At 46.6% G+C, this 25,396-nt stretch overlaps 1 protein-coding gene across 3 annotated transcripts in view; it reads right to left on the bottom strand.

Moving 5' to 3' along the window:
* CPT1A (carnitine palmitoyltransferase 1A) overlaps positions 1-25,396 on the bottom strand; it is a 522,885-nt gene that overhangs the window by 483,141 nt on the left and 14,348 nt on the right. For all 3 annotated transcript variants that reach the window (XM_069223030.1, XM_069223032.1, XM_069223031.1), the window contains exons 2-3: positions 8,551-8,705; positions 3,341-3,480 (exon numbers count right to left, since the gene is read on the bottom strand). In XM_069223030.1, the coding sequence (XP_069079131.1) occupies positions 3,341-3,480; positions 8,551-8,691 (281 nt within the window). In that variant the 5' untranslated portion in view covers positions 8,692-8,705. The remainder of the gene's footprint in view (positions 1-3,340; positions 3,481-8,550; positions 8,706-25,396) is intronic.

Below are 25,396 nucleotides of genomic sequence, written 5' to 3'. Positions count from 1 at the left end.
TAGACCTCAAAGGATGATTTCTTGGGCTTAATTTGCATTCATGCACACAGAGTTCCAGCCTATGATTTAGGCACCGCAGTCTCTCCACAGAGAGGTTCAATAAACATTTGTACAACTTTGGAACCTGACTTGAGAGAAAAGTCTGAATCCAACAAGTCAGCTGTCCTTTGAGTTCAAGCAGACAGATGAGCTTTATCTAACCAGCAAGAACTGTGGAGTAAATGTGTTCCTCTGTTACAGCACATGCTAGGCCTTTCCCAAGGCAAATAATGTCATCATTCATGGAAGAGTAAAGCCACAATGCTTGGGTCTCGGGATCAACACTTGTATTCTCAGGATTAATTTTGACCTTAGTACATATCTCTTCAACATTAGTCTGGACTCCATCTCAAGTACCTACCACTTTGCGAAACGAAAGTCTACTTTAGGTTTTTATGATGCCAGCTACCTCTTTACTATTGTAGCATATTCAATCACTAGGGAAGAATCCTATGCACAGCTCTCCTGTACACTTCCAACCACCTAGGTCTTAGAAGCATTCAAAGCAGCGGTGAGCAGGCTTCTTGCCAGCTCCCACATTTCAGTGCCAATTATCTGTTGTGTCTGCAACTGTTACTGTCAAATAGAAACCCTTTTAAATGGGGCTTTCTGATTTTTTAGGTCACACTCTGACCTGTTGTAAGTATTGTGGGCTTTTAACCACTCCCACCTCACACCTATCACTTTCACTTGTTTGTGGGCTTGCCTTTCAGAAATCCCTTTATGTAATTGGTAATTGCTTTATGTTTGTCCCGCCTTGGGGTGGTTTTGTTACCCCCTTGCAGACTGACCTTGTTACATGGATAATTGCACGATTGCCTATATACTTCATAATAGGTTAACTATTTTTTTTGTTTTGTTTCTCCCCTTCATGCTCCATGGCAGCCATGGCCCTCACAGCACAAACAGCACAAACTTCATCTTCAGTATTGGAGTGCTGGTCACATTGTAGACACAGTTACCTAATCAGAGTCATTTCTTTTGGCTCTCCTCTTCACACTCGATAGCTTTCCCAAAAACACTTATAATTGATAAAAACTTTACTAAAAAAGCATAGAAATCCACAACGTCGCTCTTCCGGTACAGTGGGTGAGCCAATACTACAATAGTCACTGCCCTCAGGAAAAGTTGCCCCAAAATGCTTTGCAGGCATTCTTTTTCAAATCATGTTTGCCAATAACTCAGCCTGCGGTGGTCTTAGGACAATGGGGCCACCACCAAACCGTTCAGCATGAATCACTCTTTCTGTTTAGGTCATCTCTGTGCTCCCACACTAGGTTAGTGGGGACTCCAACATAATAACCCCACCCACCATTCAGTCCCTTTTTAAGCTTTCTCATGGCTGCAACATTTGTTTTACAGTTTAGAATAGTTTGTGTTCTAAGGGCCTTAGTTGCTCAGTAGGTCTGCTAGGCCTGAGAATGTGTAAAACACTATGCCCTCTACGAGCTGAATACATGGTTGCACTACATTACTTTGTACCATTATATTTTCATGTGATTATGCCCTCTAGGGGCTAATTATATGGTTATATGACCATGTTTCTGCAGATTAAATTTTTATTGTGGTGTCCTCTAGGGGCATTTCTGAGCATTACAGTCAACATACTGCAATATATGCAGCACTTGGTCATCCCATAATGCTTTGCAGGGCATTTTACAAAACATTTTTGCTCATAACTCAGCCTGTGGAGGACAATGGGGCCACCTTCAAAACGTTCACCACAACCTGCTGTTTCTGTGTAGATCATCTCTGGGTCCCCAAACTAGGTTAGTGGGGACTCCAAAATAATAGCCCCTCTCTCCATTCAGTGTCTTTTTAACCTGTCTCATGGCTGGAACTTTAGTTTTACAGCTAAGAGTCGTTTGTGTTTTGAGGGTCTTGTTTGTAATATTATTGCAGTAGGCCTGATAGTTCTGAAAACGTGCAAAGCACTACGCCCTCTAGGGGCTAAATATACGGTTACACTGCAATACTTTCAGTCGTTTTCTTTTCATGTGGTTATGCCCTCTAGGGGCTAACTATATGGTAACATGACCATGTTTCTTACAAATGCTATTTTCATTGTGGTTTCCTCTGGGGGGCTGTTCTGAGCATTACAGGCCAATGCTAAACATTTATTTCTGCTAACAGTTTTTACTGAGTTTATATGATAATTGTATATGTTTTATTAATCTTTCCTTATTGCAATTAAGCCCATGATTCAGGCCAACTTAACCTCCTTATTAAACTATAACTGTTTGAACATTCTTGATATGTTTCAGTGACCCTTCTAGAGTCCCTTGTGACTCCTCTGTGACTGTCTTATTTTGGGAATTGTGTTAGCCAGCCAGCAACTCTGATGGTGGGGTGGCAAAAGTGGTATTCTATTGGAATTACCATGGTGAATTGAAATTAGGATGCTAATTGGCAAACTTTTCATTATTGGATTCAAATAGAGGAAGAAGGTAAATGAAAGAGCTTTAGGAATATATGCAGGGCCACTGGAATTATGTGGCAGGAAAAGACCAAATTATGAGGAAGGGTTGACCAATCTATGTGGCACGAAAAGTCCAGTTATGAATTTACAATGCCAATTGCTCTAACTAAAGCAAATGTGAGGCCCACTGCATTGCAAATGCTTGTTATATTACTGGATTGAGTATGTAATGAATTACCTTTAACAGGATTCACTTTTATATATTTATAACAGGTTGCAGGTGGTTGTACTGACATTTTAGGAATTGAAAAATTCTTAACATATATAGAGTAACTTTTTTAAACATTGTTCACAATAGAATCATGAAAATGCGGTTTTATTGCTTTAAGTAAAATAAAATGCACAGCAGATGTTTTGTGGCTTCCATAATCTCATAAAATATGTTAACAATTAGAGATGTATGCGACCAACCCTTGTGCAGTTATCAATTCATAACATACAACAACTGGGAAAAAGGAAGGGGGGCTTGAATGAGGCCTCAATCAAGCCTACCAGAGGCCTCTTGTATCGCCGACAAATTCAACTGCAAAAAACAAATGACTGTTGTGGGCCTTCTAAGTGTGCAGCATTATTCACAGGTGCGAACCATAGGACTTGTATATTCAGATCCAGTCAAAGTACATTCTTATTTTATTGGAGAAGTTGTGCCATGACACAAGCCAAAAAGTATAAGCAAAACATTTTCTTCGAAAACAAAATCCTTCTATTTTCAAGGATCTTAGATTTACAAAGGCCATGCATTTCCACAAAGTCCCACCCCCACAAATATCCTTCACAGCACATATTCAAACAATAGACATGACAGGATTCAAGCATACTTACGTTGTGCTAAGGGCATTATTTATGTGGTCGATTAGCCCAAACGAAGGGTCTATTTTGGCATACTCTGCAGATCTCACACCAACCACCACGATAAGCCAACTGAAGGGACTTGATGGAAAGACACCAGTGAGAATTCCATTCTGAAGGTAAAGCAAAGGTTAGGTGTTGTGCTAAGTTAGGCGATGGCCAACAGCCATTGAAAGTAACAAATATGAATAACTGTACAGCTAGGTAATGACATATGTTTTTCGCAAGGGAAACTATATAGACATCGGGCCGAAAGGGAAACAAGTCTTACAATGACTATCCAACTGTCTGCAATAACAGGACTGTTTTAGTAGTGGCTAGTCACGGACCATCATCTAGTCACAACGCTGCTGAAATAGTAATCTGCCACAGAGTCAGCCAGATAATCTTAAAGTTAAACCACCTGAAGCCATGGCCAGAGACTGAGTAGTAGACATGGCTGAGGATCCCGACGACCCCCTTCCTGTACACCAAGCAGGTTTTTCTTTCTTTTTTTGTTGTAGTATATTTCATGTTTATCCCCCTTAGCCCTATGCAGAGACTACTATATGATAAATGTCATTAGTTATCCTGTAATGTGTCATTATTGACTAAAGACACTTGTGCAAGATGAGATCTGCTCAACAGACGTTGACTATTATACTAAATGCCATATGAGGACTCGAACATATATGTGTTTCTCTTAATAACAGCTGCAGATGGAGATGCCATTGTTATTTGTTCCTGTGATACGTTTGCTCTTGTTATGATTGAGAATTTGTGACCCAAGACTCTTGGCATATGTTGGCGTACTTGACATGGGCTGAATACCCTGAATTGTTTGAAAAAATAAAAAGATTTAAAAAAAAAAAAAAAAAAACACCTGAAGCCAAATAGCAACCCTTAAGATGACTACTCATTGCCTACAGTTAATAACTGGGCTGGTTTACGTACGTGTCTTGGCATGCTGTTGTGCTGCTTTTGCTCTTGCACTACCAAGTGGGATATACATGGATGTTTTAACTTTTGTTCAACAATGTAGCTAAAGGGCTACTTTTATTGTTTCACAGCTACAGAACCTGGGCGATACTTTAAGATCTGGTGTTAGTTATTTTCAGAAAATAAATCTTAAAAAATAAATAGAGAAGCATATATTCAGAAAGGGGTTTTCAGTCAGTCAGTCATTTCGTGGACTTACCTGTTGCATTGTTATTCACATTTTGCTTCCGCCCATCACAGTGTACATCAGAAGGCAACAACTCAGTCCATTTCAGCCATTTTCTCTCATCAGAGTAAGGACAATGTGTACATCTTCCGCAAAACTAGTTCCCTTCAGTGACAGCACCGCCTCTGTAGCTGCCACAAACAAAGGGCTTGTGACCCACCTTGTTATGCCACCAGAGAGGGTATCCAGGCGCTTGGGTAGGTGTGTGGTTGCCAAGGTCCTTGTACAGAGAGCTTCATGCAGAACTTGAAAAGCAGGTGGGGCTTGTGGGTCTCCAGAATGAGGTTGTGAAGATAAGTGTTGTGCAGGTCCAGGATCCAGGGCAGAAAGAATCTGAGCCAAGATGAGCATCTTGAATTTTTCTTTGCACAAGGTGTTGAGAGGACAAAGATCTAGGACAGAGGGATGGCCTTTGTCCTTCTTTAGCACAAGGAAAAGCAGGAGCAACACCCTATCTCCAGTTCTGAGACCTGTACTCTCTCTCTGTCTCCATAGGCCAAAACAGACTGCACTTCTGATTGTAAGACAGGCAAATGGTGTTCCGGTGTAGGTGGCATGTGTGGTGGGTCAAAAAGAAGTGGCAAGATGTAGCGCCATTAAAATCTGTAGGACCCATTTGTCAGACGTAATGTGTAGCCACACTTTCAAAAAGTAGCTGATCAAGCCTCCCACTGGATGGCTGGATGCCACTAAGGGCACACTAAAGGGGTTTCAAGGTTGTTGGTGGAGGACTGAGACCTATGCTGTCCCTAATTGCGAGGTTGTTGAGTGTTGGGCAGCTTGATCTCAAAAGGGCTGGGAGGCTTATTGTGCGGGACCTGGGGTGTGATGCTGTCTATATGCCAAGGACCCGGCACAGGCCCTCAAAAGGGGGCATATTTGATATGGGGATTGCTTGACTAGAGCTGAAAGACCCAATGAGCATGCCATTGCTCAGCTTTCCTTTAAACACTTTAGGGCTGACTCAGACTTTTCTCCAAACAAGCAGAAGCTGTCAAAAATCAAGTCTCTTAAGAACGCCCAGACATCTCCGAAGAAGCCTGTGGATATCATCCTAAGCACCAGCCATATCCCTACCTAGACAATTTGTGGTGTTTAGGCCCAAGCGGGTGACAAATTTGGGGGCCACAGATAGGATCTCACCAACCATGCCCAAAAGTGTAGCGTCCAAGTCCAAGCGAACAGCTTAAACTGACTGACCTCAAAGCAAGGCTGGTCGAGGAGAACATTCACTTCCAAATGTTTTGTCAGGAGGAGTGGTCGGGAAGGAGTGAGGGCTCACCCTGCTGGAGAGTGCCTGCTTTACGAGGCTGGGTGTTGAGTTAAGAAATCTGGTCACCTGGAGCAGGAGACTTCTTGGTTGACGGAGGGCGGGGGGCGGAGAAGGGCGCAGAGAATGGCTAAGACCAAGTGCCCAATAGCGTGCCAGTGAGGACCACATTGAAAGGCAAAAGAGGTCCTGTTGGTGCCTAGCCAGGCTGCAGGACAGCAGTCTGTACATTTGTTTTGACCTCCATAGTAGGAAGGTGACAGTCAAAGACCTTAGCAGCCCCTGTTATCTCAGTGGCAAAAGACATACTTTCTTCAGTTGCTGGTCCAGGAGGGGGAAACCAACCCAGTATCGAATGAGGTGTCCAGCCCACTGGAATCCTGTAAATCCATGTGCCAATTGTCTTCATCACAGGGTCAAGCAAACTCTTCCCTTTCCCCACCACTGTCATCCACATATGGCTGGCTGTAGTCGGAGTCAGAGGCAAAAAGCTGATGTAGTGTGTGTACAGCTGTGCTGTAATGGAACTGTGACAATTCAGTACTGGTTGTGTAACATCAACATCTGGAGTGGAGTGCCATGAAGGGTGGGGTTTCCTCTTCCAGTGCTGGTGGCTTTGGTCAAGGTGTCCGTCCACGTTCAGTCATTAGCATCAAGGTTCGAGATGCTGGCACCTATATTGGTGCCTGGCACATATCTGGCACTGAGGCCAGTATGGAACCCAAATCAGGTTCAAGGGGCACAGACAAAGGGGAGGGCAAGCCCACCAGTGATAACCCGACTGAAGGCCAATCAGATCCTTGGGACCCGAGTCGAAAGCATGCCAAAGATGACCAGCATGGACTCTCGAAAGGATTCCACCTGCTGCGACATCGCTGACGGACCCAGGAACTTTGCATCATAAATGAAATCGGCTCTGAGTGGAAGGGGATCAAAATTTAGAGGCACAGTGAAACCCTTGTGGATATTTTGGAGAGTGAGAGTGCCCGAAAAGAGCATAAACCCACTTGGGGTTCTTGTGTCCTTTCTTTGATTTGTCCTGATGACTTTCACTGTGAAGAAGATCTGCTGCTGGAACAACTTTGAAACAGAAGCAGGCACAGGCCCACACTCTCCACTATAATCTGGAGCGGGACCAGGGTAGAGCATTCCATTACTTTGTCACACAGAGCTTCGTGTTCTCAGATGGCCTTTGGGTCCATGTGGGGGGCTGCCATTGCAGGCTGCAGTGACCCCAAGGGCTAGTCTCCTGTAACCAGCACCTGGATTCTGCAACTGTGAGTTCTACCCTGCCAAGTGGTGCCACCCCAGTCCTGGACCCTTAGAAGTGGGCCTGAAAGTGCTCTGACAGAATCTGTGGATCCAGCAGAACAGACGCATCCCAGAAGCAGGCCCTCGCATTACAAGCCTCTCGTTGACAGCAGCCCCAATGACGCCACAGTCTCTTCAGAACCAGTAGGTGTGCAACACAACCTTGATGCAGGACTTTGAATTGCAAGCTCCCCTCATCGACAGCCTCCTCTACAGCAACGCAGGACCTCGCATTGCAACCTCACAACTCCTGGGAACCGAAGTTGTGCATCACATCTCTGATCCAGACCTTTGCCTCGGCTCGCAATGCATCCTTGTCGCGGGGCCTTGAAACAATCCGTACTAGGATTTAAGGTACTCTTGTTCAGTGGGCCTAATTGGGTCCCTCTCACTGGTCTGCAGTCCATCCCGGTCGGCCTAAAAGTGTAACTTTGCCCTAGTCGCACAACCAGATATCCACATGGTTTTACTGACTGGATTGTTGTAGTTTTGGTCCTGTTTTACTTATTAAACGTTGAGCTATTTTCCTAATTTGGTGTGGGCTCCTTCTTGTGTGGCGTTTTGACGTTAATACTTTTTGAAGTGTTGCACAATTATTTTACACATTACCTCTGAGATAAGCCTGACTACTCTGTGACAACCGATCCAACGGTTGAGCACAGAATAATTGAGGGTTTGCTTATGACTTCACCCTGACAAGTACTGAGGTTGCTGCTTGAGTAGGGTTCACCCCGCCCTTCCTCAACCAATAACCCAGTTTCTTACAACCACGCTCCACTGTTCCACACAAAAACAAAAGCCATCCTCAGACAGACAAAAACCTTTAAATCCTATACCTTCATGCACACAACATGACGCCAGAGACAAACAGTTGGCAAAGTGCTGCCAGCCAACAGCACTCTTACAACAATATGTACCCTACAACTCCTCATTTAAGGCCAGCATACCTATACCACACACTTATGTAGGGAGAGTGGAAGAGCAGAGCTTCTGTGTCCTTCTATCACTAAAAAAAGGCAGATAAACACTCGTAAGTACAGATTTTAATTGGCTACCTGTATTGTGATGCATACAGAGAATGCACTTTTCTCTGGCTGAGCAATGGACAGTCGACTACCCAATACAAAGGGGGAATACTGAATAAATCCTTTGGCTTACACATCCATACACAGATAATACCTCCAATGAACTTTCCAAAAGCAAATTTCATTTACTTTTACCCTTTCTACTGACATCACACAATCAAATTATCAACTGTGGTCACTCACAGATTTGCATTAAGGGAACGTTTATTAAGTGTATTCATTCCACTGCAAGATTTCGACGCCCATCACCACTTCAAGATCAGGTTAATAAGCTCACTCAGGTCTTAGTTTAGTGTAAACATTCATCATGTACCTTGAACCTGATGAACTTCTTCTTCCAGGAATGTAGGCCAGAGAGATAGATCTGCTTGAGAGCTTCATGACTTAGGCGCAGGTCGATGCCATCAGGAGTCACTGTAAACTGAAAGGCTACTGCTTGATGTGCTTCTGCCATCTTGGTTTAATCTTCTACAATAAAACCAGTAACAGTTTAAGTATACACTTTAAAATAATTGCTTCCATATTTAGTGGACTTGTAAATTAAATGACAATTACTTTAAAAAAAATATTATTTACATGTAAATTCACTTACAACGTTTTTACTTCAGATGAGCACAACTTTGACAGACTTTGAACTTCAGGTCTTCAGTTATTCACAAAAGCATGAAACAATGAAAACCTAATGTCTTAGGTAGCTACTGTAATCCTCACCAAAGAACATCATACTTCAGCAGTATCCATCCATACCATCTTAACTGCTTCCTAGTAGTACACCAAGAGAGTATTCTGGCACAGTACATGCATTTGCTATTTTTTTCTCTTCCATGTAGTTGCACACTTTTCCTGGCTACATCTACTGAAGGTGCATGAACCTGGCCCAAGAGGTCCAACCAAACCACTTGCTCTGACCCATTAACCATGACGGATCAGCAAGACCTCAGTTCAAATCAATCTCTTGGAAAACAGAGTTATGTGACTGACACCTGTAAAACACCTGTGAAAGCTACTAAGCAAAATGAAGCCAAACGTGAATGAAATATACAAGCATCACAAAGTTCAATGTGAGCTTCCTCTCTCCCAATATGGATAGGTCTGTCTGGCCCAGGATAATAATAATGAAATGAAAAAGTATATTTTGAAAGTAGAAGACAACTTTGGGGGTCATTACAACCCTGGCGGTACAAGTCCGCCAGGGCTGAAATGACGGAAGCACCGCCAACAGGCTGGCGGTTCTTCCCTGATCATTACGACGCGGTCGCACCGCCGGGGCCGGCGGTTTCCCGCCACAATGGCCCGGCGGTAGTAATCCACCAGGGCAGTGCTGCTAGCAGCGCTGCCCAGGGGATTACGAGTCCCCCTACCGCCAGCCTTTTCCTGGCGGTTTGAACCACCAGGAAAAGGCTGGCGGTACGGGGAGTCGCGGGGCAGTGCAAGGGCCCCCTGACAGGGCCCCATGCAGCTTTTCACTGTCTGCTATGCAGACAGTGAAAAGCGCGATGGGTGCAACTGCACCCGTCACACGGCCGCAACACCGCCGGCTCCATTTGAAGCCGGCTCCTATGTTGCGGCCGAGATCCCCACGGGGCGGTGGGCGGAAACCAGGTTTCCGTCTGCCGGCCCAGCGGGGATCTCATAATGACCGCGGCGGGGGTGCGGTTGCATTGGCGGCCGCCAGCGGTCAGAAGGTCATAATGAGGGCCTTTGTCTTCAGGCACAATAGTGACTTGGGGAACAGAGCAAACCTTGAAACTCAAGATTTTGTTGGACATACGCCTATATTGCAAGGTGTACTAATGCCTTCAAACACAAAGGCTTGATTTTGACTGGGCTGCTATTTGGTTACAAACGGTGCAAGATGTGGCGTCTGCACAGAGTGAAATCATATAGAAATTGCAAGGTATTCCCCATGTCAGTGCACAATATAATCAAAGCCTAAGATTTCCATCTATTCCTCTTATTTTATAGACTAACTTATTTATTTTCTACAAAAGTTAACCTTTACCATAATTAACCTGCACTGATGTATGACTTGATTAAAAGGTGATACACCAATATGTAACTACACATTTTTCAATCTTCTTTTCTTTTACGCTTTCCCCTTTGATGTCATGTTCTACAATATATAAAAAGTATTTTTCTTTTATATGATAAGCTTCATGGTTGTCAAGCTTCAATGAGCCAGAGAGGGCCTATATATGGACACCTTAATTACATGGTTCTTTCGTTCCTCGTATTTAACAAAAGATTTGAAAACAAATCTGAAACCAAGGTTGGCGAAATGCGTTTTGTGTGTATTCATTGCTAGCATTAAATTCTTACCTTTTTTCCCCATTCTCCTTGGCCGTCAGATATTGAAGTTTGGACGGGTTGCCATGGATGATACTATAATCTAATTTTACTTTAAGAAGTTCGTATGCCCTGTAAGGAAATGCCTCCTTGGCATGGTTACCCCCTGACTTTTTGCCTTTGCTGATGCTATGTTTTGAATTGAAAGTGTGCTGAGGCCTGCTAACCAGGCCCCAGCACCAGTGTTCTTTCCCTAACCTGTACTTTTGATTCCACAATTGGCACACCCTGGCATCCAGATAACTCCCTTGTAACTGGTACCTCTGGTACCAAGGGCCCTGATGCCAGGGAAGGTCTCTAAGGGCTGCAGCATGTATTATGCCACCCTAGAGACCTCTCACTCAGCACAGACACACTGCTTACCAGCTTGTGTGTGCTAGTGAGAACAAAATGAGTAAGTCGACATGGCACTCCCCTCAGGGTGCCATGCCAGCCTCTCACTGCCTATGCAGTATAGGTAAGACACCCCTCTAGCAGGCCTTACAGCCCTAAGGCAGGGTGCACTATACCATAGGTGAGGGTACCAGTGCATGAGCACTGTGCCCCTACAGTGTCTAAGCAAAACCTTAGACATTGTAAGTGCAGGGTAGCCATAAGAGTATATGGTCTGGGAGTCTGTTTTACACGAACTCCACAGCACCATAATGGCTACACTGAAAACTGGGAAGTTTGGGATCAAACTTCTCAGCACAATAAATGCACACTGATGCCAGTGTACATTTTATTGTAAAATACACCACAGAGGGCACCTTAGAGGTGCCCCCTGAAACTTAACCGACTATCTGTGTAGGCTGACTGGTTCCAGCAGCCTGCCACACTAGAGACATGTTGCTGGCCCCATGGGGAGAGTGCCTTTGTCACTCTGAGGCCAGTAACAAAGCCTGCACTGGGTGGAGATGCTAACACCTCCCCCAGGCAGGGGCTGTAACACCTGGCGGTGAGCCTCAAAGGCTCACCCCTTTGTCACAGCACCGCAGGACACTCCAGCTAGTGGAGTTGCCCGCCCCCTCCGGCCCCCACTTTTGGCGGCAAGGCCGGAGAAAATAATGAGAATAACAAGGAGGAGTCACTGGCCAGTCAGGACAGCCCCTAAGGTGTCCTGAGCTGAGGTGACTCTAACTTTTAGAAATCCTCCATCTTGCAGATGGAGGATTCCCCCAATAGGATTAGGGATGTGACCCCCCTCCCCTTGGGAGGAGGCACAAAGAGGGTGTACCCACCCTCAGGGCTAGTAGCCATTGGCTACTAACCCCCCAGACCTAAACACGCCCTTAAATTTAGTATTTAAGGGCTTCCCTGAACCTAAGATTTTAGATTCCTGCAACTACAAGAAGAAGGACTGCTGAGCTGAAAGACCCCTGCAGAGGAAGACCAGAAGACACCAACTGCCTTGGCCCCAGACTTACCGGCCTGTCTCCTGCCTTCCAAAGAACCCTGCTCCAGCGACGCTTTCCAAGGGACCAGCGACCTCTGAATCCTCCGAGGACTGCCCTGCTTCGAAAAAGACAAGAAACTCCCGAGGACAGCGGCACTGCTCCAAAAGAACTGCAACTTTGTTACAAGGAGCAGATTTAAAGACCCCTGCAACTCCCCGCAAGAAGCGTGAGACTTGCAACACTGCACCCGGCGACCCCGACTCGACTGGTGGAGAACAACCAACTCAGGGAGGACCCTCCGGCGACTCTACGACTGTGAGTAACCAAAGTTGTCCCCCCTGAGCCCCCACAGCGACGCCTGCAGAGGGAATCCCTAGGCTCCCCCTTCTCTCCATTATAGCCTATGTGTTTTGGGCACCTCTTTGACCTTTGCACCTGACCGGCCCTGAGCTGCTGGTGTGATAACTTTGGGGTTGCTCTGAACCCCCAACGGTGGGCTACCTTGGACCAAAAACTGAAACCTGCAAGTGCCTTACTTACCTGTTGAAACTAACAATAACTTACCTCCCCCAGGAACTGTGAAAATTGCACTGTGTCCACTTTTAAAACAACTTATTGTGTTTTATGTGAAAAGTATACATGCTAAAGTAATGATTCAAAGTTCCTAGAGTACTTACCTGCAATACCTTTCAAATGAGATATTGCATGTAAAATTTGAACCTGTGGTTCTTAAAATAAACTAAGAAAATATATTTTTCTATAACAAAACCTATTGGCTGGATTTGTCTCGGAGTGTGTGTACCTCATTTATTGTCTATGTGTATGTACAACAAATGCTTAACACTACTCCTTGGATAAGCCTAGTGCTCGACCACACTACCACAAAATAGAGCATTAGTATTATCTATTTTTACCACTATTTTACCTCTAAGGGGAACCCTTGGACTCTGTGCATGCTATTCCTTACTTTGAAATAGCACATACAGAGCCAACTTCCTACTTTGGTGGATCAGCGGTGGGGTACAAGACTTTGCATTTGCTGGACTACTCAGCCAATACCTGATCACACGACAAATTCCAAAATTGTCATTAGAAATTCATTTTTGCAATTTGAAATTTTTCTAAATTCTTAAAAGTCCTGCTAGGGCCTTGTGTGTTAAGTCCCTGTTTAGCATTGTCTTTTAGAGTTTAAAAGTTTGTTAAAAGTTTGAAATTAGATTCTAGAAACAGTTTTAGATTCTTTAAAAAGTCTTCCAACTCTTAGCAAAATAATGTCTGATACAGAGATGAATGTGGTGGAACTCGACACCACACCTTACCTCCATCTGTAATATCAAAAAAATAACCATTGGCTCCAGACCTACCAAAATTCAGCTCCAGGAGCTGTTGGCAGAGTTTGAAAAAGCCAACCCCTCTGATGATGACATCACAGAGGAAGAAATTAGTGACTTGGAGGCCAATGTCCCTCCTCCAGTCCTAAATAGGGAGAACAGGACCCCTCAAGTCCTGTCTCCAACTGTGTTAGTCAGAAATAGTGAGTCCCTCACAGGAGAGTCCCACATTTCTGAAATCACTGAGGATGCTCTCAGTGAAGAGGACCTCCTGTTAGCCAGGATGGCCAAAAGATTGGCTTTAGAGAGACAGCTCCTAGCCATAGAAAGGGAAAGACAAGAGATGGGCCTAGGACCCATCAATGGTGGCAGCAATATAAATAGGGTCAGAGATTCTCCTGACATGTTAAAAATCCCCAAAGGGATTGTGACAAAATATGAAGATGGTGATGACATCACCAAATGGTTCACAGCTTTTGAGAGGGCTTGTGTAACCAGAAAAGTGAACAGGTCTCACTGGGGTGCTCTCCTTTGGGAAATGTTCACTGGAAAGTGTAGGGATAGACTCCTCACACTCTCTGGAAAAGATGCAGAATCTTATGACCTCATGAAGGGTACCCTGATTGAGGGCTTTGGATTCTCCACTGAGGAGTACAGGATTAGGTTCAGGGGGGCTCAAAAATCCTCGAGCCAGACCTGGGTTGACTTTGTTGACTACTCAGTGAAAACACTAGATGGTTGGATTCAAGGCAGTGGTGTAAGTAATTATGATGGGCTGTACAATTTATTTGTGAAAGAACACCTATTGAGTAATTGTTTCAATGATAAACTGCATCAGCATCTGGTAGACCTAGGACCAATTTCTCCCCAAGAATTGGGAAAGAAGGCGGACCATTGGGTCAAGACAAGGGTGTCCAAGACTTCAACAGGGGGTGACCAAAAGAAAGGGGTCACAAAGACTCCCCAGGGGAAGGGTGATGAGACAACCAAAACTAAAAATAGTAAAGAGTCTTCTACAGGCCCCCAAAAACATGCACAGGAGGGTGGGCCCAGAGCCTCTTCACAAAACAATGGGTACAAGGGTAAAAACTTTGATCCCAAAAAGGCCTGGTGTCATAGCTGTAAACAGCATGGACACCAAACTGGAGACAAGGCCTGTCCCAAGAAAGGTTCCACTCCAAACTCCCATCCAGGTAACACTGGTATGGCTAGTCTCCAAGTGGGATCAACAGTGTGCCCAGAGCAAATCAGGGTCCACACTGAAGCTACTCTAGTTTCTGAGGGTGGGGTGGATTTAGCCACACTAGCTGTCTGGCCGCCTAACATGCAAAAATACAGACAGCAACTCTTAATTAATGGGACTAGAATAGAGGGCCTGAGGGATACAGGTGCCAGTGTCACCATGGTGACAGAGAAACTGGTTTCCCCTGGCCAATACCTGACTGGAAAAACTTACACAGTCACTGTAAGGAAATGCCTCCTTGACATGGTTGCCCCCTGACTTTTTGCCTTTGCTGATGCTATGTTTACAATTGAAAGTGTGCTGAGGCCTGCTAACCAGGCCCCAGCACCAGTGTTCTTTCCCTAACCTGTACTTTTGTATCCACAATTGGCAGACCCTGGCATCCAGATAAGTCCCTTGTAATTGGTACTTCTAGTACCAAGGGCCCTGATGCCAAGGAAGGTCTCTAAGGGCTGCAGCATGTCTTATGCCACCCTGGAGACCTCTCACTCAGCACAGACTCACTGCTTGCCAGCTTGTGTGTGCTAGTGAGGACAAAACGAGTAAGTCGACATGGCACTCCCCTCAGGGTGCCATGCCAGCCTCTCACTGCCTATGCAGTATAGGTAAGACACCCCTCTAGCAGGCCTTACAGCCCTAAGGCAGGGTGCACTATACCATAGGTGAGGGTACCAGTGCATGAGCATGGTACCCCTACAGTGTCTAAACAAAACCTTAGACATTGTAAGTGCAGGGTAGCCATAAGAGTATATGGTCTGGGAGTTTGTCAAACACGAACTCCACAGCACCATAATGGCTACACTGAAAACTGGGAAGTTTGGTATCAAACTTCTCAGCACAATAAATGCACACTGATGCCAGTGTACATTTTATTGTAAAATACACCCCAGAGGGCACCTTAGAGGTGCCCCCTGAAACTTAACCGACTATCTGTGTAGGCTGACTAGTTCTAGCAGCCTGCCACAAACCGAGACATGTTGCTGGCCCCATGGGGAGAGTGCCTTTGTCACTCTGAGGCCAGTAACAAAGCCTGCACTGGGTGGAGATGCTAACACCTCCCCCAGGCAGGAATTGTCACACCTGGCGGTGAGCCTCAAAGGCTCACCTCCTTTGTGCCAACCCAGCAGGACACTCCAGCTAGTGGAGTTGCCCGCCCCCTCCGGCCAGGCCCCACTTTTTGGCGGCAAGGCCGGAGAAAATAATGAGAAAAACAAGGAGGAGTCACTGGCCAGTCAGGACAGCCCCTAAGGTGTCCTGAGCTGAAGTGACTCTAACTTTTAGAAATCCTCCATCTTGCAGATGGAGGATTCCCCCAATAGGGTTAGGATTGTGACCCCCTCCCCTTGGGAGGAGGCACAAAGAGGGTGTACCCACCCTCAGGGCTAGTAGCCATTGGCTACTAACCCCCCAGACCTAAACACGCCCTTAAATTTAGTATTTAAGGGCTACCCTGAACCCTAGAAAATTAGATTCCTGCAACTACAAGAAGAAGGACTGCCTAGCTGAAAACCCCTGCAGAGGAAGACCAGAAGACGACAACTGCCTTGGCTCCAGAAACTCACCGGCCTGTCTCCTGCCTTCCAAAGATCCTGCTCCAGCGACGCCTTCCAAAGGGACCAGCGACCTCGACATCCTCTGAGGACTGCCCCTGCTTCGAAAAGACAAACTCCCGAGGACAGCGGACCTGCTCCAAGAAAAGCTGCAACTTTGTTTCCAGCAGCTTTAAAGAACCCTGCAAGCTCCCCGCAAGAAGCGTGAGACTTGCAACACTGCACCCGGCGACCCCGACTCGGCTGGTGGCGATCCAACACCTCAGGAGGGACCCCAGGACTACTCGAAGACTGTGAGTACCAAGACCTGTCCCCCCTGAGCCCCCACAGCGCCGCCTGCAGAGGGAATCCCGAGGCTTCCCCTGACCGCGACTCTTTGAATCCTAAGTCCCGACGCCTGGGAGAGACCCTGCACCCGCAGCCCCCAGGACCTGAAGGACCGGACTTTCACTGGAGAAGTGACCCCCAGGAGTCCCTCTCCCTTGCCCAAGTGGAGGTTTCCCCGAGGAACCCCCCCCTTGCCTGCCTGCAGCGCTGAAGAGATCCCTAGATCTCCCATTGACTTCCATTACAAACCCGACGCTTGTTTCTACACTGCACCCGGCCGCCCCCGCGCTGCTGAGGGTGAAATTTCTGTGTGGGCTTGTGTCCCCCCCGGTGCCCTACAAAACCCCCCTGGTCTGCCCTCCGAAGACGCGGGTACTTACCTGCAAGCAGACCGGAACCGGGGCACCCCTTTCTCTCCATTCTAGCCTATGTGTTTTGGGCACCACTTTGAACTCTGCACCTGACCGGCCCTGAGCTGCTGGTGTGGTGACTTTGGGGTTGCTCTGAACCCCCAACGGTGGGCTACCTTGGACCAAGAACTGAACCCTGTAAGTGTCTTACTTACCTGGTAAAACTAACAAAAACTTACCTCCCCTAGGAACTGTGAAAATTGCACTGTGTCCACTTTTAAAACAGCTATTTGTGAATAACTTGAAAAGTATACATGCAATTTTTATGATTTAAAGTTCCTAAAGTACTTACCTGCAATACCTTTCGAATGAGATATTACATGTAGAATTTGAACCTGTGGTTCTTAAAATAAACTAAGAAAATATATTTTTCTATACAAAAACCTATTGGCTGGATTTGTCTCTGAGTGTGTGTACCTCATTTATTGTCTATGTGTATGTACAACAGATGCTTAACACTACTCCTTGGATAAGCCTACTGCTCGACCACACTACCACAAAATAGAGCATTAGTATTATCTATTTTTACCACTATTTTACCTCTAAGGGGAACCCTTGGACTCTGTGCATGCTATTCCTTACTTTGAAATAGCACATACAGAGCCAACTTCCTACAGTCACCAACGCTGACAATCAGAGAAAAGTACATCCCATGGCAATGGTTACTTTAGAATGGGGAGGGGTCAATGGCCTGAAACAGGTGGTGGTCTCCTCAAATATCCCAGTGGACTGTCTGCTTGGAAATGACCTGGAGTCCTCAGCATGGGCTGAGGTAGAACTAAAAACCCATGCAGCAATGCTGGGTATCCCTGAACTGGTGTGTGTGAAAACAAGAGCACAGTGCAAGGCACAGGGTGAACAAGTAGAGCTGGAGTCTGGAAGAATGGCCCAGCCTACCAAGAGAACAGGAAAGTCAGTTGGGAAACCAACTGCAACACAGCAAAAGAAAGGGAACCTCTCTTCTCAGGAAGAAGTTCTGCCCTCTGAGGGAACTGAGCCTTTGGAGCTTGAACCTTACCAGGTTGAGCTCTTAGGCCCAGAGGGACCCTCAAGGGAGGAGCTGTGTAAGGGACAAGAAACCTGTCCCTCTCTTGAAGGCCTTAGGCAGCAAGCTGCTGAAGAGTCCAAAGGCAAGAAAAATGGAACACATAGGGTCTATTGGGAAGATGGGCTCCTGTACACTGAGGCCAGAGACCCCAAACCTGGTGCCACTAGGAGAGTGGTAGTGCCTCAGCTGTTCAGGAAGTTCATCCTAACATTGGCCCATGACATTCCCCTTGCTGGACATTTGGGACAAACCAAGACGTGGGAGAGGTTAGTCAACCACTTCTACTGGCCCAATATGTCCAACATGGTTAAGGAGTTTTGCCTCTCCTGCCCCACCTGTCAAGCCAGTGGTAAGACAGGTGGGCATCCAAAGGCCCCCCTCATTCCACTTCCAGTGGTGGGGGTACCCTTTGAAAGAGTGGGTGTGGACATAGTTGGTCCACTAGAACCTCCCACAGCCTCAGGAAATATGTATATCCTGGTAGTAGTGGATCATGCTACCAGGTATCCTGAAGCTATTCCCCTTAGGTCGACTACTGCCCCTGCAGTAGCCAAGGCCCTCATTGGTATCTTTACCAGAGTGGGTTTCCCTAAGGAGGTGGTGTCTGACAGAGGTACCAACTTCATGTCAGCATACCTAAAGCACATGTGGAATGAGTGTGGAGTGACTTATAAATTCACTACACCATACCATCCACAAACTAATGGCTTGGTTGAGAGATTCAACAAGACATTAAAAGGCATGATCATGGGGCTCCCAGAAAAACTCAAAAGGAGATGGGATGTCCTCTTGCCATGTCTGCTTTTCGCTTACAGAGAGGTGCCACAGAAGGGAGTAGGATTCTCACCCTTTGAACTTCTGTTTGGTCATCCTGTAAGGGGACCACTTGCCCTTGTTAAAGAAGGCTGGGAGAGACCTCTCCATGAGCCTAAACAGGACATAGTGGACTATGTACTTGGCCTTCGCTCTAGAATGGCAGAGTACATGGAAAAGGCAACCAAAAACCTTGAGGCCAGCCAACAGCTCCAGAAGTTTTGGTATGACCAAAAGGCTGCACTGGTTGAGTTCCAGCCAGGGCAGAAAGTCTGGGTTCTGGAGCCTGTGGCTCCCAGGGCACTCCAGGACAAATGGAGTGGCCCTTACCCAGTGCTAGAAAGGAAGAGTCAGGTCACCTACCTGGTGGACCTGGGCACAAGCAGGAGCCCCAAGAGGGTGATCCATGTGAACCGCCTTAAGCTCTTCCATGACAGGGCTGATGTGAATCTGTTGATGGTAACAGATGAGGATCAGGAGGCAGAGAGTGAACCTCTCCCTGATCTTCTGTCATCAGACCCAAAAGATGGCACAGTAGATGGAGTGATCTACTCAGACACCCTCTCTGGCCAACAGCAAGCTGATTGTAGGAGGGTCCTACAACAGTTTCCTGAACTCTTCTCCTTAACCCCTGGTCAGACACACCTGTGTACCCATGATGTGGACACAGGAGACAGCATGCCTGTCAAAAACAAAATCTTTAGACAGTCTGACCATGTTAAGGAAAGCATCAAGGTGGAAGTCCACAAGATGCTGGAATTGGGAGTAATTGAGCGCTCTGACAGCCCCTGGGCTAGCCCAGTGGTCTTAGTCCCCAAACCTCACACCAAAGATGGAAAGAAAGAGATGAGGTTTTGTGTGGACTACAGAGGGCTCAATTCTGTCACCAAGACAGATGCTCATCCAATCCCAAGAGCTGATGAGCTCATAGATAAATTAGGTGCTGCCAAATTCTTAAGTACCTTTGACTTGACAGCAGGGTACTGGCAAATAAAAATGGAACCTGGAGCAAAAGAGAAAACAGCATTCTCCACACCTGATGGGCATTATCAGTTTACTGTTATGCCCTTTGGTTTAAAGAATGCCCCTGCCACCTTCCAAAGGTTGGTGAATCAAGTCCTTGCTGGCTTGGAGTCCTTTAGCACAGCTTATCTTGATGATATTGCTGTCTTTAGCTCCACCTGGCAGGATCACCTGGTCCACCTGAAGAAGGTTTTGAAGGCTCTGCAATCTGCAGGCCTCTCTATCAAGGCATCCAAATGCCAGATAGGGCAGGGAACTGTGGTTTACTTGGGCCACCTTGTAGGTGGAGGCCAAGTTCAGCCACTCCAACCCAAGATCCAGACTATTCTGGACTGGGTAGCTCCAAAAACCCAGACTCAAGTCAGGGCATTCCTTGGCTTGACTGGGTATTACAGGAGGTTTGTGAAGGGATATGGATCCATTGTGACAGCCCTCACTGAACTCACCTCCAAGAAAATGCCCAAGAAAGTGAACTGGACTGTGGAATGCCAACAGGCCTTTGACACCCTGAAACAAGCAATGTGCTCAGCACCAGTTCTAAAAGCTCCAGATTATTCTAAGCAGTTCATTGTGCAGACTGATGCCTCTGAACATGGGATAGGGGCAGTTTTGTCCCAAACAAATGATGATGGCCTTGACCAGCCTGTTGCTTTCATTAGCAGGAGGTTACTCCCCAGGGAGCAGCGTTGGAGTGCCATTGAGAGGGAGGCCTTTGCTGTGGTTTGGTCCCTGAAGAAGCTGAGACCATACCTCTTTGGGACTCACTTCCTAGTTCAAACTGACCACAGACCTCTCAAATGGCTGATGCAAATGAAAGGTGAAAATCCTAAACTGTTGAGGTGGTCCATCTCCCTACAGGGAATGGACTTTATAGTGGAACACAGACCTGGGACTGCCCATGCCAATGCAGATGGCCTTTCCAGGTTCTTCCACTTAGAAAATGAAGACTCTCTTGGGAAAGGTTAGTCTCATCCTCTTTCGTTTGGGGGGGGGGTTGTGTAAGGAAATGCCTCCTTGGCATGGTTGCCCCCTGACTTTTTGCCTTTGCTGATGCTATGTTTACAATTGAAAGTGTGCTGAGGCCTGCTAACCAGGCCCCAGCACCAGTGTTCTTTCCCTAACCTGTACTTTTGTATCCACAATTGGCAGACCCTGGCATCCAGATAAGTCCCTTGTAACTGGTACTTCTAGTACCAAGGGCCCTGATGCCAAGGAAGGTCTCTAAGGGCTGCAGCATGTCTTATGCCACCCTGGAGACCTCTCACTCAGCACAGACACACTGCTTGCCAGCTTGTGTGTGCTAGTGAGGACAAAACGAGTAAGTCGACATGGCACTCCCCTCAGGGTGCCATGCCAGCCTCTCACTGCCTATGCAGTATAGGTAAGCCACCCCTCTAGCAGGCCTTACAGCCCTAAGGCAGGGTGCACTATACCATAGGTGAGGGTACCAGTGCATGAGCATGGTACCCCTACAGTGTCTAAACAAAACCTTAGACATTGTAAGTGCAGGGTAGCCATAAGAGTATATGGTCTGGGAGTCTGTCAAACACGAACTCCACAGCACCATAATGGCTACACTGAAAACTGGGAAGTTTGGTATCAAACTTCTCAGCACAATAAATGCACACTGATGCCAGTGTACATTTTATTGTAAAATACACCACAGAGGGCACCTTAGAGGTGCCCCCTGAAACTTAACCGACTGTCTGTGTAGGCTGACTAGTTCCAGCAGCCTGCCACACCAGAGACATGTTGCCGGCCCCATGGGGAGAGTGCCTTTGTCACTCTGAGGCCAGTAACAAAGCCTGCACTGGGTGGAGATGCTAACACCTCCCCCAGGCAGGAGCTGTGACACCTGGCGGTGAGCCTCAAAGGCTCACCCCTTTGTCACAGCCCAGCAGGGCACTGCAGCTTAGTGGAGTTGCCCGCCCCCTCCGGCCACGGCCCCCACTTTTGGCGGCAAGGCTGGAGGGAACAAAGAAAGAAACAAGGAGGAGTCACTGGCCAGTCAGGACAGCCCCTAAGGTGTCCTGAGCTGAGGTGACTCTGACTTTTAGAAATCATCCATCTTGCAGATGGAGGATTCCCCCAATAGGGTTAGGATTGTGACCCCCTCCCCTTGGGAGGAGGCACAAAGAGGGTGACCCACCCTCAGGGCTAGTAGCCATTGGCTACTAACCCCCCAGACCTAAACACGCCCTTAAATTTAGTATTTAAGGGCTACCCTGAACCCTAGAAAATTAGATTCCTGCAACTACAAGAAGAAGGACTGCCTAGCTGAAAACCCCTGCAGAGGAAGACCAGAAGACGACAACTGCCTTGGCTCCAGAAACTCACCGGCCTGTCTCCTGCCTTCCAAAGATCCTGCTCCAGCGACGCCTTCCAAAGGGACCAGCGACCTCGACATCCTCTGAGGACTGCCCCTGCTTCGAAAAGACAAGAAACTCCCGAGGACAGCGGACCTGCTCCAAGAAAGCCTGCAACTTTGTTTCCAGCAGCCTTGAAAGAACCCTGCAAGCTCCCCGCAAGAAGCGTGAGACTTGCAACACTGCACCCGGCGACCCCGACTCGGCTGGTGGAGACCCAACACCTCAGGAGGGACCCCAGGACTACTCTGATACTGTGAGTACCAAAACCTGTCCCCCCTGAGCCCCCACAGCGCCGCCTGCAGAGGGAATCCCGAGGCTTCCCCTGACCGCGACTCTTTGAATCCAAAGTCCCGACGCCTGGGAGAGACCCTGCACCCGCAGCCCCCAGGACCTGAAGGACCGGACTTTCACTGGAGAAGTGACCCCCAGGAGTCCCTCTCCCTTGCCCAAGTGGAGGTTTCCCCGAGGAATCCCCCCCTTGCCTGCCTGCAGCGCTGAAGAGATCCCGAGATCTCTCATAGACTAACATTGCGAACCCGACGCTTGTTTCTACACTGCACCCGGCCGCCCCCGCGCTGCTGAGGGTGAAATTTCTGTGTGGGCTTGTGTCCCCCCCGGTGCCCTACAAAACCCCCCTGGTCTGCCCTCCGAAGACGCGGGTACTTACCTGCAAGCAGACCGGAACCGGGGCACCCCCTTCTCTCCATTCTAGCCTATGTGTTTTGGGCACCACTTTGAACTCTGCACCTGACCGGCCCTGAGCTGCTGGTGTGGTAACTTTGGGGTTGCTCTGAACCCCCAACGGTGCGCTACCTTGGACCAAGAACTGAACCCTGTAAGTGTCTTACTTACCTGGTAAAACTAACAAAACTTACCTCCCCTAGGAACTGTGAAAATTGCACTAAGTGTCCACTTTTAAAACAGCTATTTGTCAATAACTTGAAAAGTATACATGCAATTTTGATGATTTGAAGTTCCTAAAGTACTTACCTGCAATACCTTTCGAATGAGATATTACATGTAGAATTTGAACCTGTGGTTCTTAAAATAAACTAAGAAAATATATTTTTCTATACAAAAACCTATTGGCTGGATTTGTCTCGGAGTGTGTGTACCTCATTTATTGTCTATGTGTATGTACAACAAATGCTTAACACTACTCCTTGGATAAGCCTACTGCTCGACCACACTACCACAAAATAGAGCATTAGTATTATCTATTTTTACCACTATTTTACCTCTAAGGGGAACCCTTGGACTCTGTGCATGCTATTCCTTACTTTGAAATAGCACATACAGAGCCAACTTCCTACACTACATCTGGCCCTTAGAGTTCTGTTGAGATTTTTAAAGAAGGAAGTGATAGCTCTTGTGGAGTGTTTGTGGTTTGAAAGTTAATTTCATGGATTCCAAAGGCACGAGGAGCAATGCCAAGTGCAGGGGCGGCTGGTGTTCAAGGGCTAAGGGGCTGCGTGCCTAGCCTTTTCTGGCCTCTCTAGTGAAGCATATATTTAAATACATGATGAAAGTAAAACATTTTCTGCACAACATTTTCCGAGTGAAAGTTGTGCACTTTGAAAAGCCCCACTGCGCTTGCGTCAGTATGTGGCTGAAATCTGCACAGTAGGGCTGACAGGGCTCCTCCTCCACCAGAAGCCCCGATAGTAAACAGCCTGGAGCGTTTTTTGTTCAATGCCACTCCGATATTATTATCCACCCTTTCCTATATACTCAAATGGTGGGGTGTGATCAGAAGGGTCTATGTACCAGAGGTCACATTTTATTAAAGGAATGTGGCATTGTGCAAACAAAATAAATCCCCTTTTCCTGCATTACAAGCAGTCTGTGGCAGAGAAATGGAATAAATACAATAAATAACTCTATCCAGGGCTCTCTGGGAGACAGGAGTGTGACCTGAAGACCTCAAGTCATAAATATGCCAAAGTCAACCCTGCACACAAGTAAGTTGGAGCTCTTTCTTTTTTACAGACCATAAGAACAAAATCTGTTCTCTCATCTCTCCTCTCCCTTCCCTTCACTGCCTCTGTAGGTGATTTCGTCTCTCTCAAAGGCAGTAATGGTTCCAGTAATTTATCATGGCTAGTTATTCTCGTTTTATTTCTTCTACGGACTAATGACGTGATATTAAACATGTAATCTGCAGCTCAAATAAACGTGTAGCGTTTATCACTGAAACTGCTGGATACTGGATGGGTGAAGCAATGTGTGTTTGTTTGAATAAGTGTTTGCAGGGCTTCACTGAGTGGCTGAGAAAATGTGGGTGTCTGTGTATAAGAGTTGCGTGAATGGCAGTGGATGACAATGTGGATGAGTGAATGGGTAGGCGACCAAAGGCAGTGGGTGAGTAGGTGAATGGAAATAAGTGGGTAGTGAGGCCCACTCACAAGGTGCAATTCCGTCTTGTATTTGTGCCCCACCACTGCTTTCAGTCACCAGCCACCACTGGTCAAGTGATGAACTTGAGACAAAGAGGACCAATTTGGGGAGGAGGAGGGGGTACAATGTTGTTTAAAATGGCGAAGTTGAGTGAATATTCGAACGTGATCTGGCCAACGCAGAAATAGGTGGAGTGAGAATGAAGAGTTCTGAATAAATCTAATGCTGAGCCTTGAAATGAACATTGCCCTTTGCCATTTCCCAGTAATATCCCCTGCGACTGATGGGGAACCATTGCAAGACAGCTGCCAAAATGTACTATCTCACCAAATAAAATGTAGATATTAACAACACTTAACTACTACTGCAGCTATGCAAGCAATCAAATCCTGTCCAATCGACCCCAAGTTTTCCTTCAGAAACGAAATGTCAACGTACTTTGAAGCTATTGACTATTCACAAGTGTCTTATTATTGGCCAGAGATTAACCAAAACTGTGACATGTACTATTAAAATACAAAGAATATTAATTATAAAATAAGTAATCACAATATTCTGGTTTCGGATCATCAACAATTTCGTCATATATAAACTGGATCGATGTCCAGTCATTAACATTTTATTTCCACCCACCCTAGCATACAACATATTGCATGGGTACATCCCACTTCATTCATTGGCTCTCTCCATTGTTGAAAATAATCCACATCAGTGTTTTGGCTGGTGTGCCAAGCCAGGGGCTTTTTTGTAGCCGTCACTTATGGATTAATGTTATATAATGCCACTTTTTTGTTCAGACAATGCACCCGCTAGGTCACTAAGGTGTATACTAAATGATTCTCCTGAAGCTAGTGCCTTGCGTTGTTTGTCCATATAAACACTAACATTCATTTCCCACAATTACCAGTTTACAAGGTTGCATCCAT

This window comes from Pleurodeles waltl, chromosome 3_1, assembly GCF_031143425.1.
Source record: "Pleurodeles waltl isolate 20211129_DDA chromosome 3_1, aPleWal1.hap1.20221129, whole genome shotgun sequence".
Classification (NCBI taxonomy): Eukaryota; Metazoa; Chordata; class Amphibia; order Caudata; family Salamandridae; genus Pleurodeles; species Pleurodeles waltl.
The sequence above is the reverse complement of the archived record's forward strand: the minus strand, read 5'-3'. Positions and strand labels throughout refer to the sequence as shown.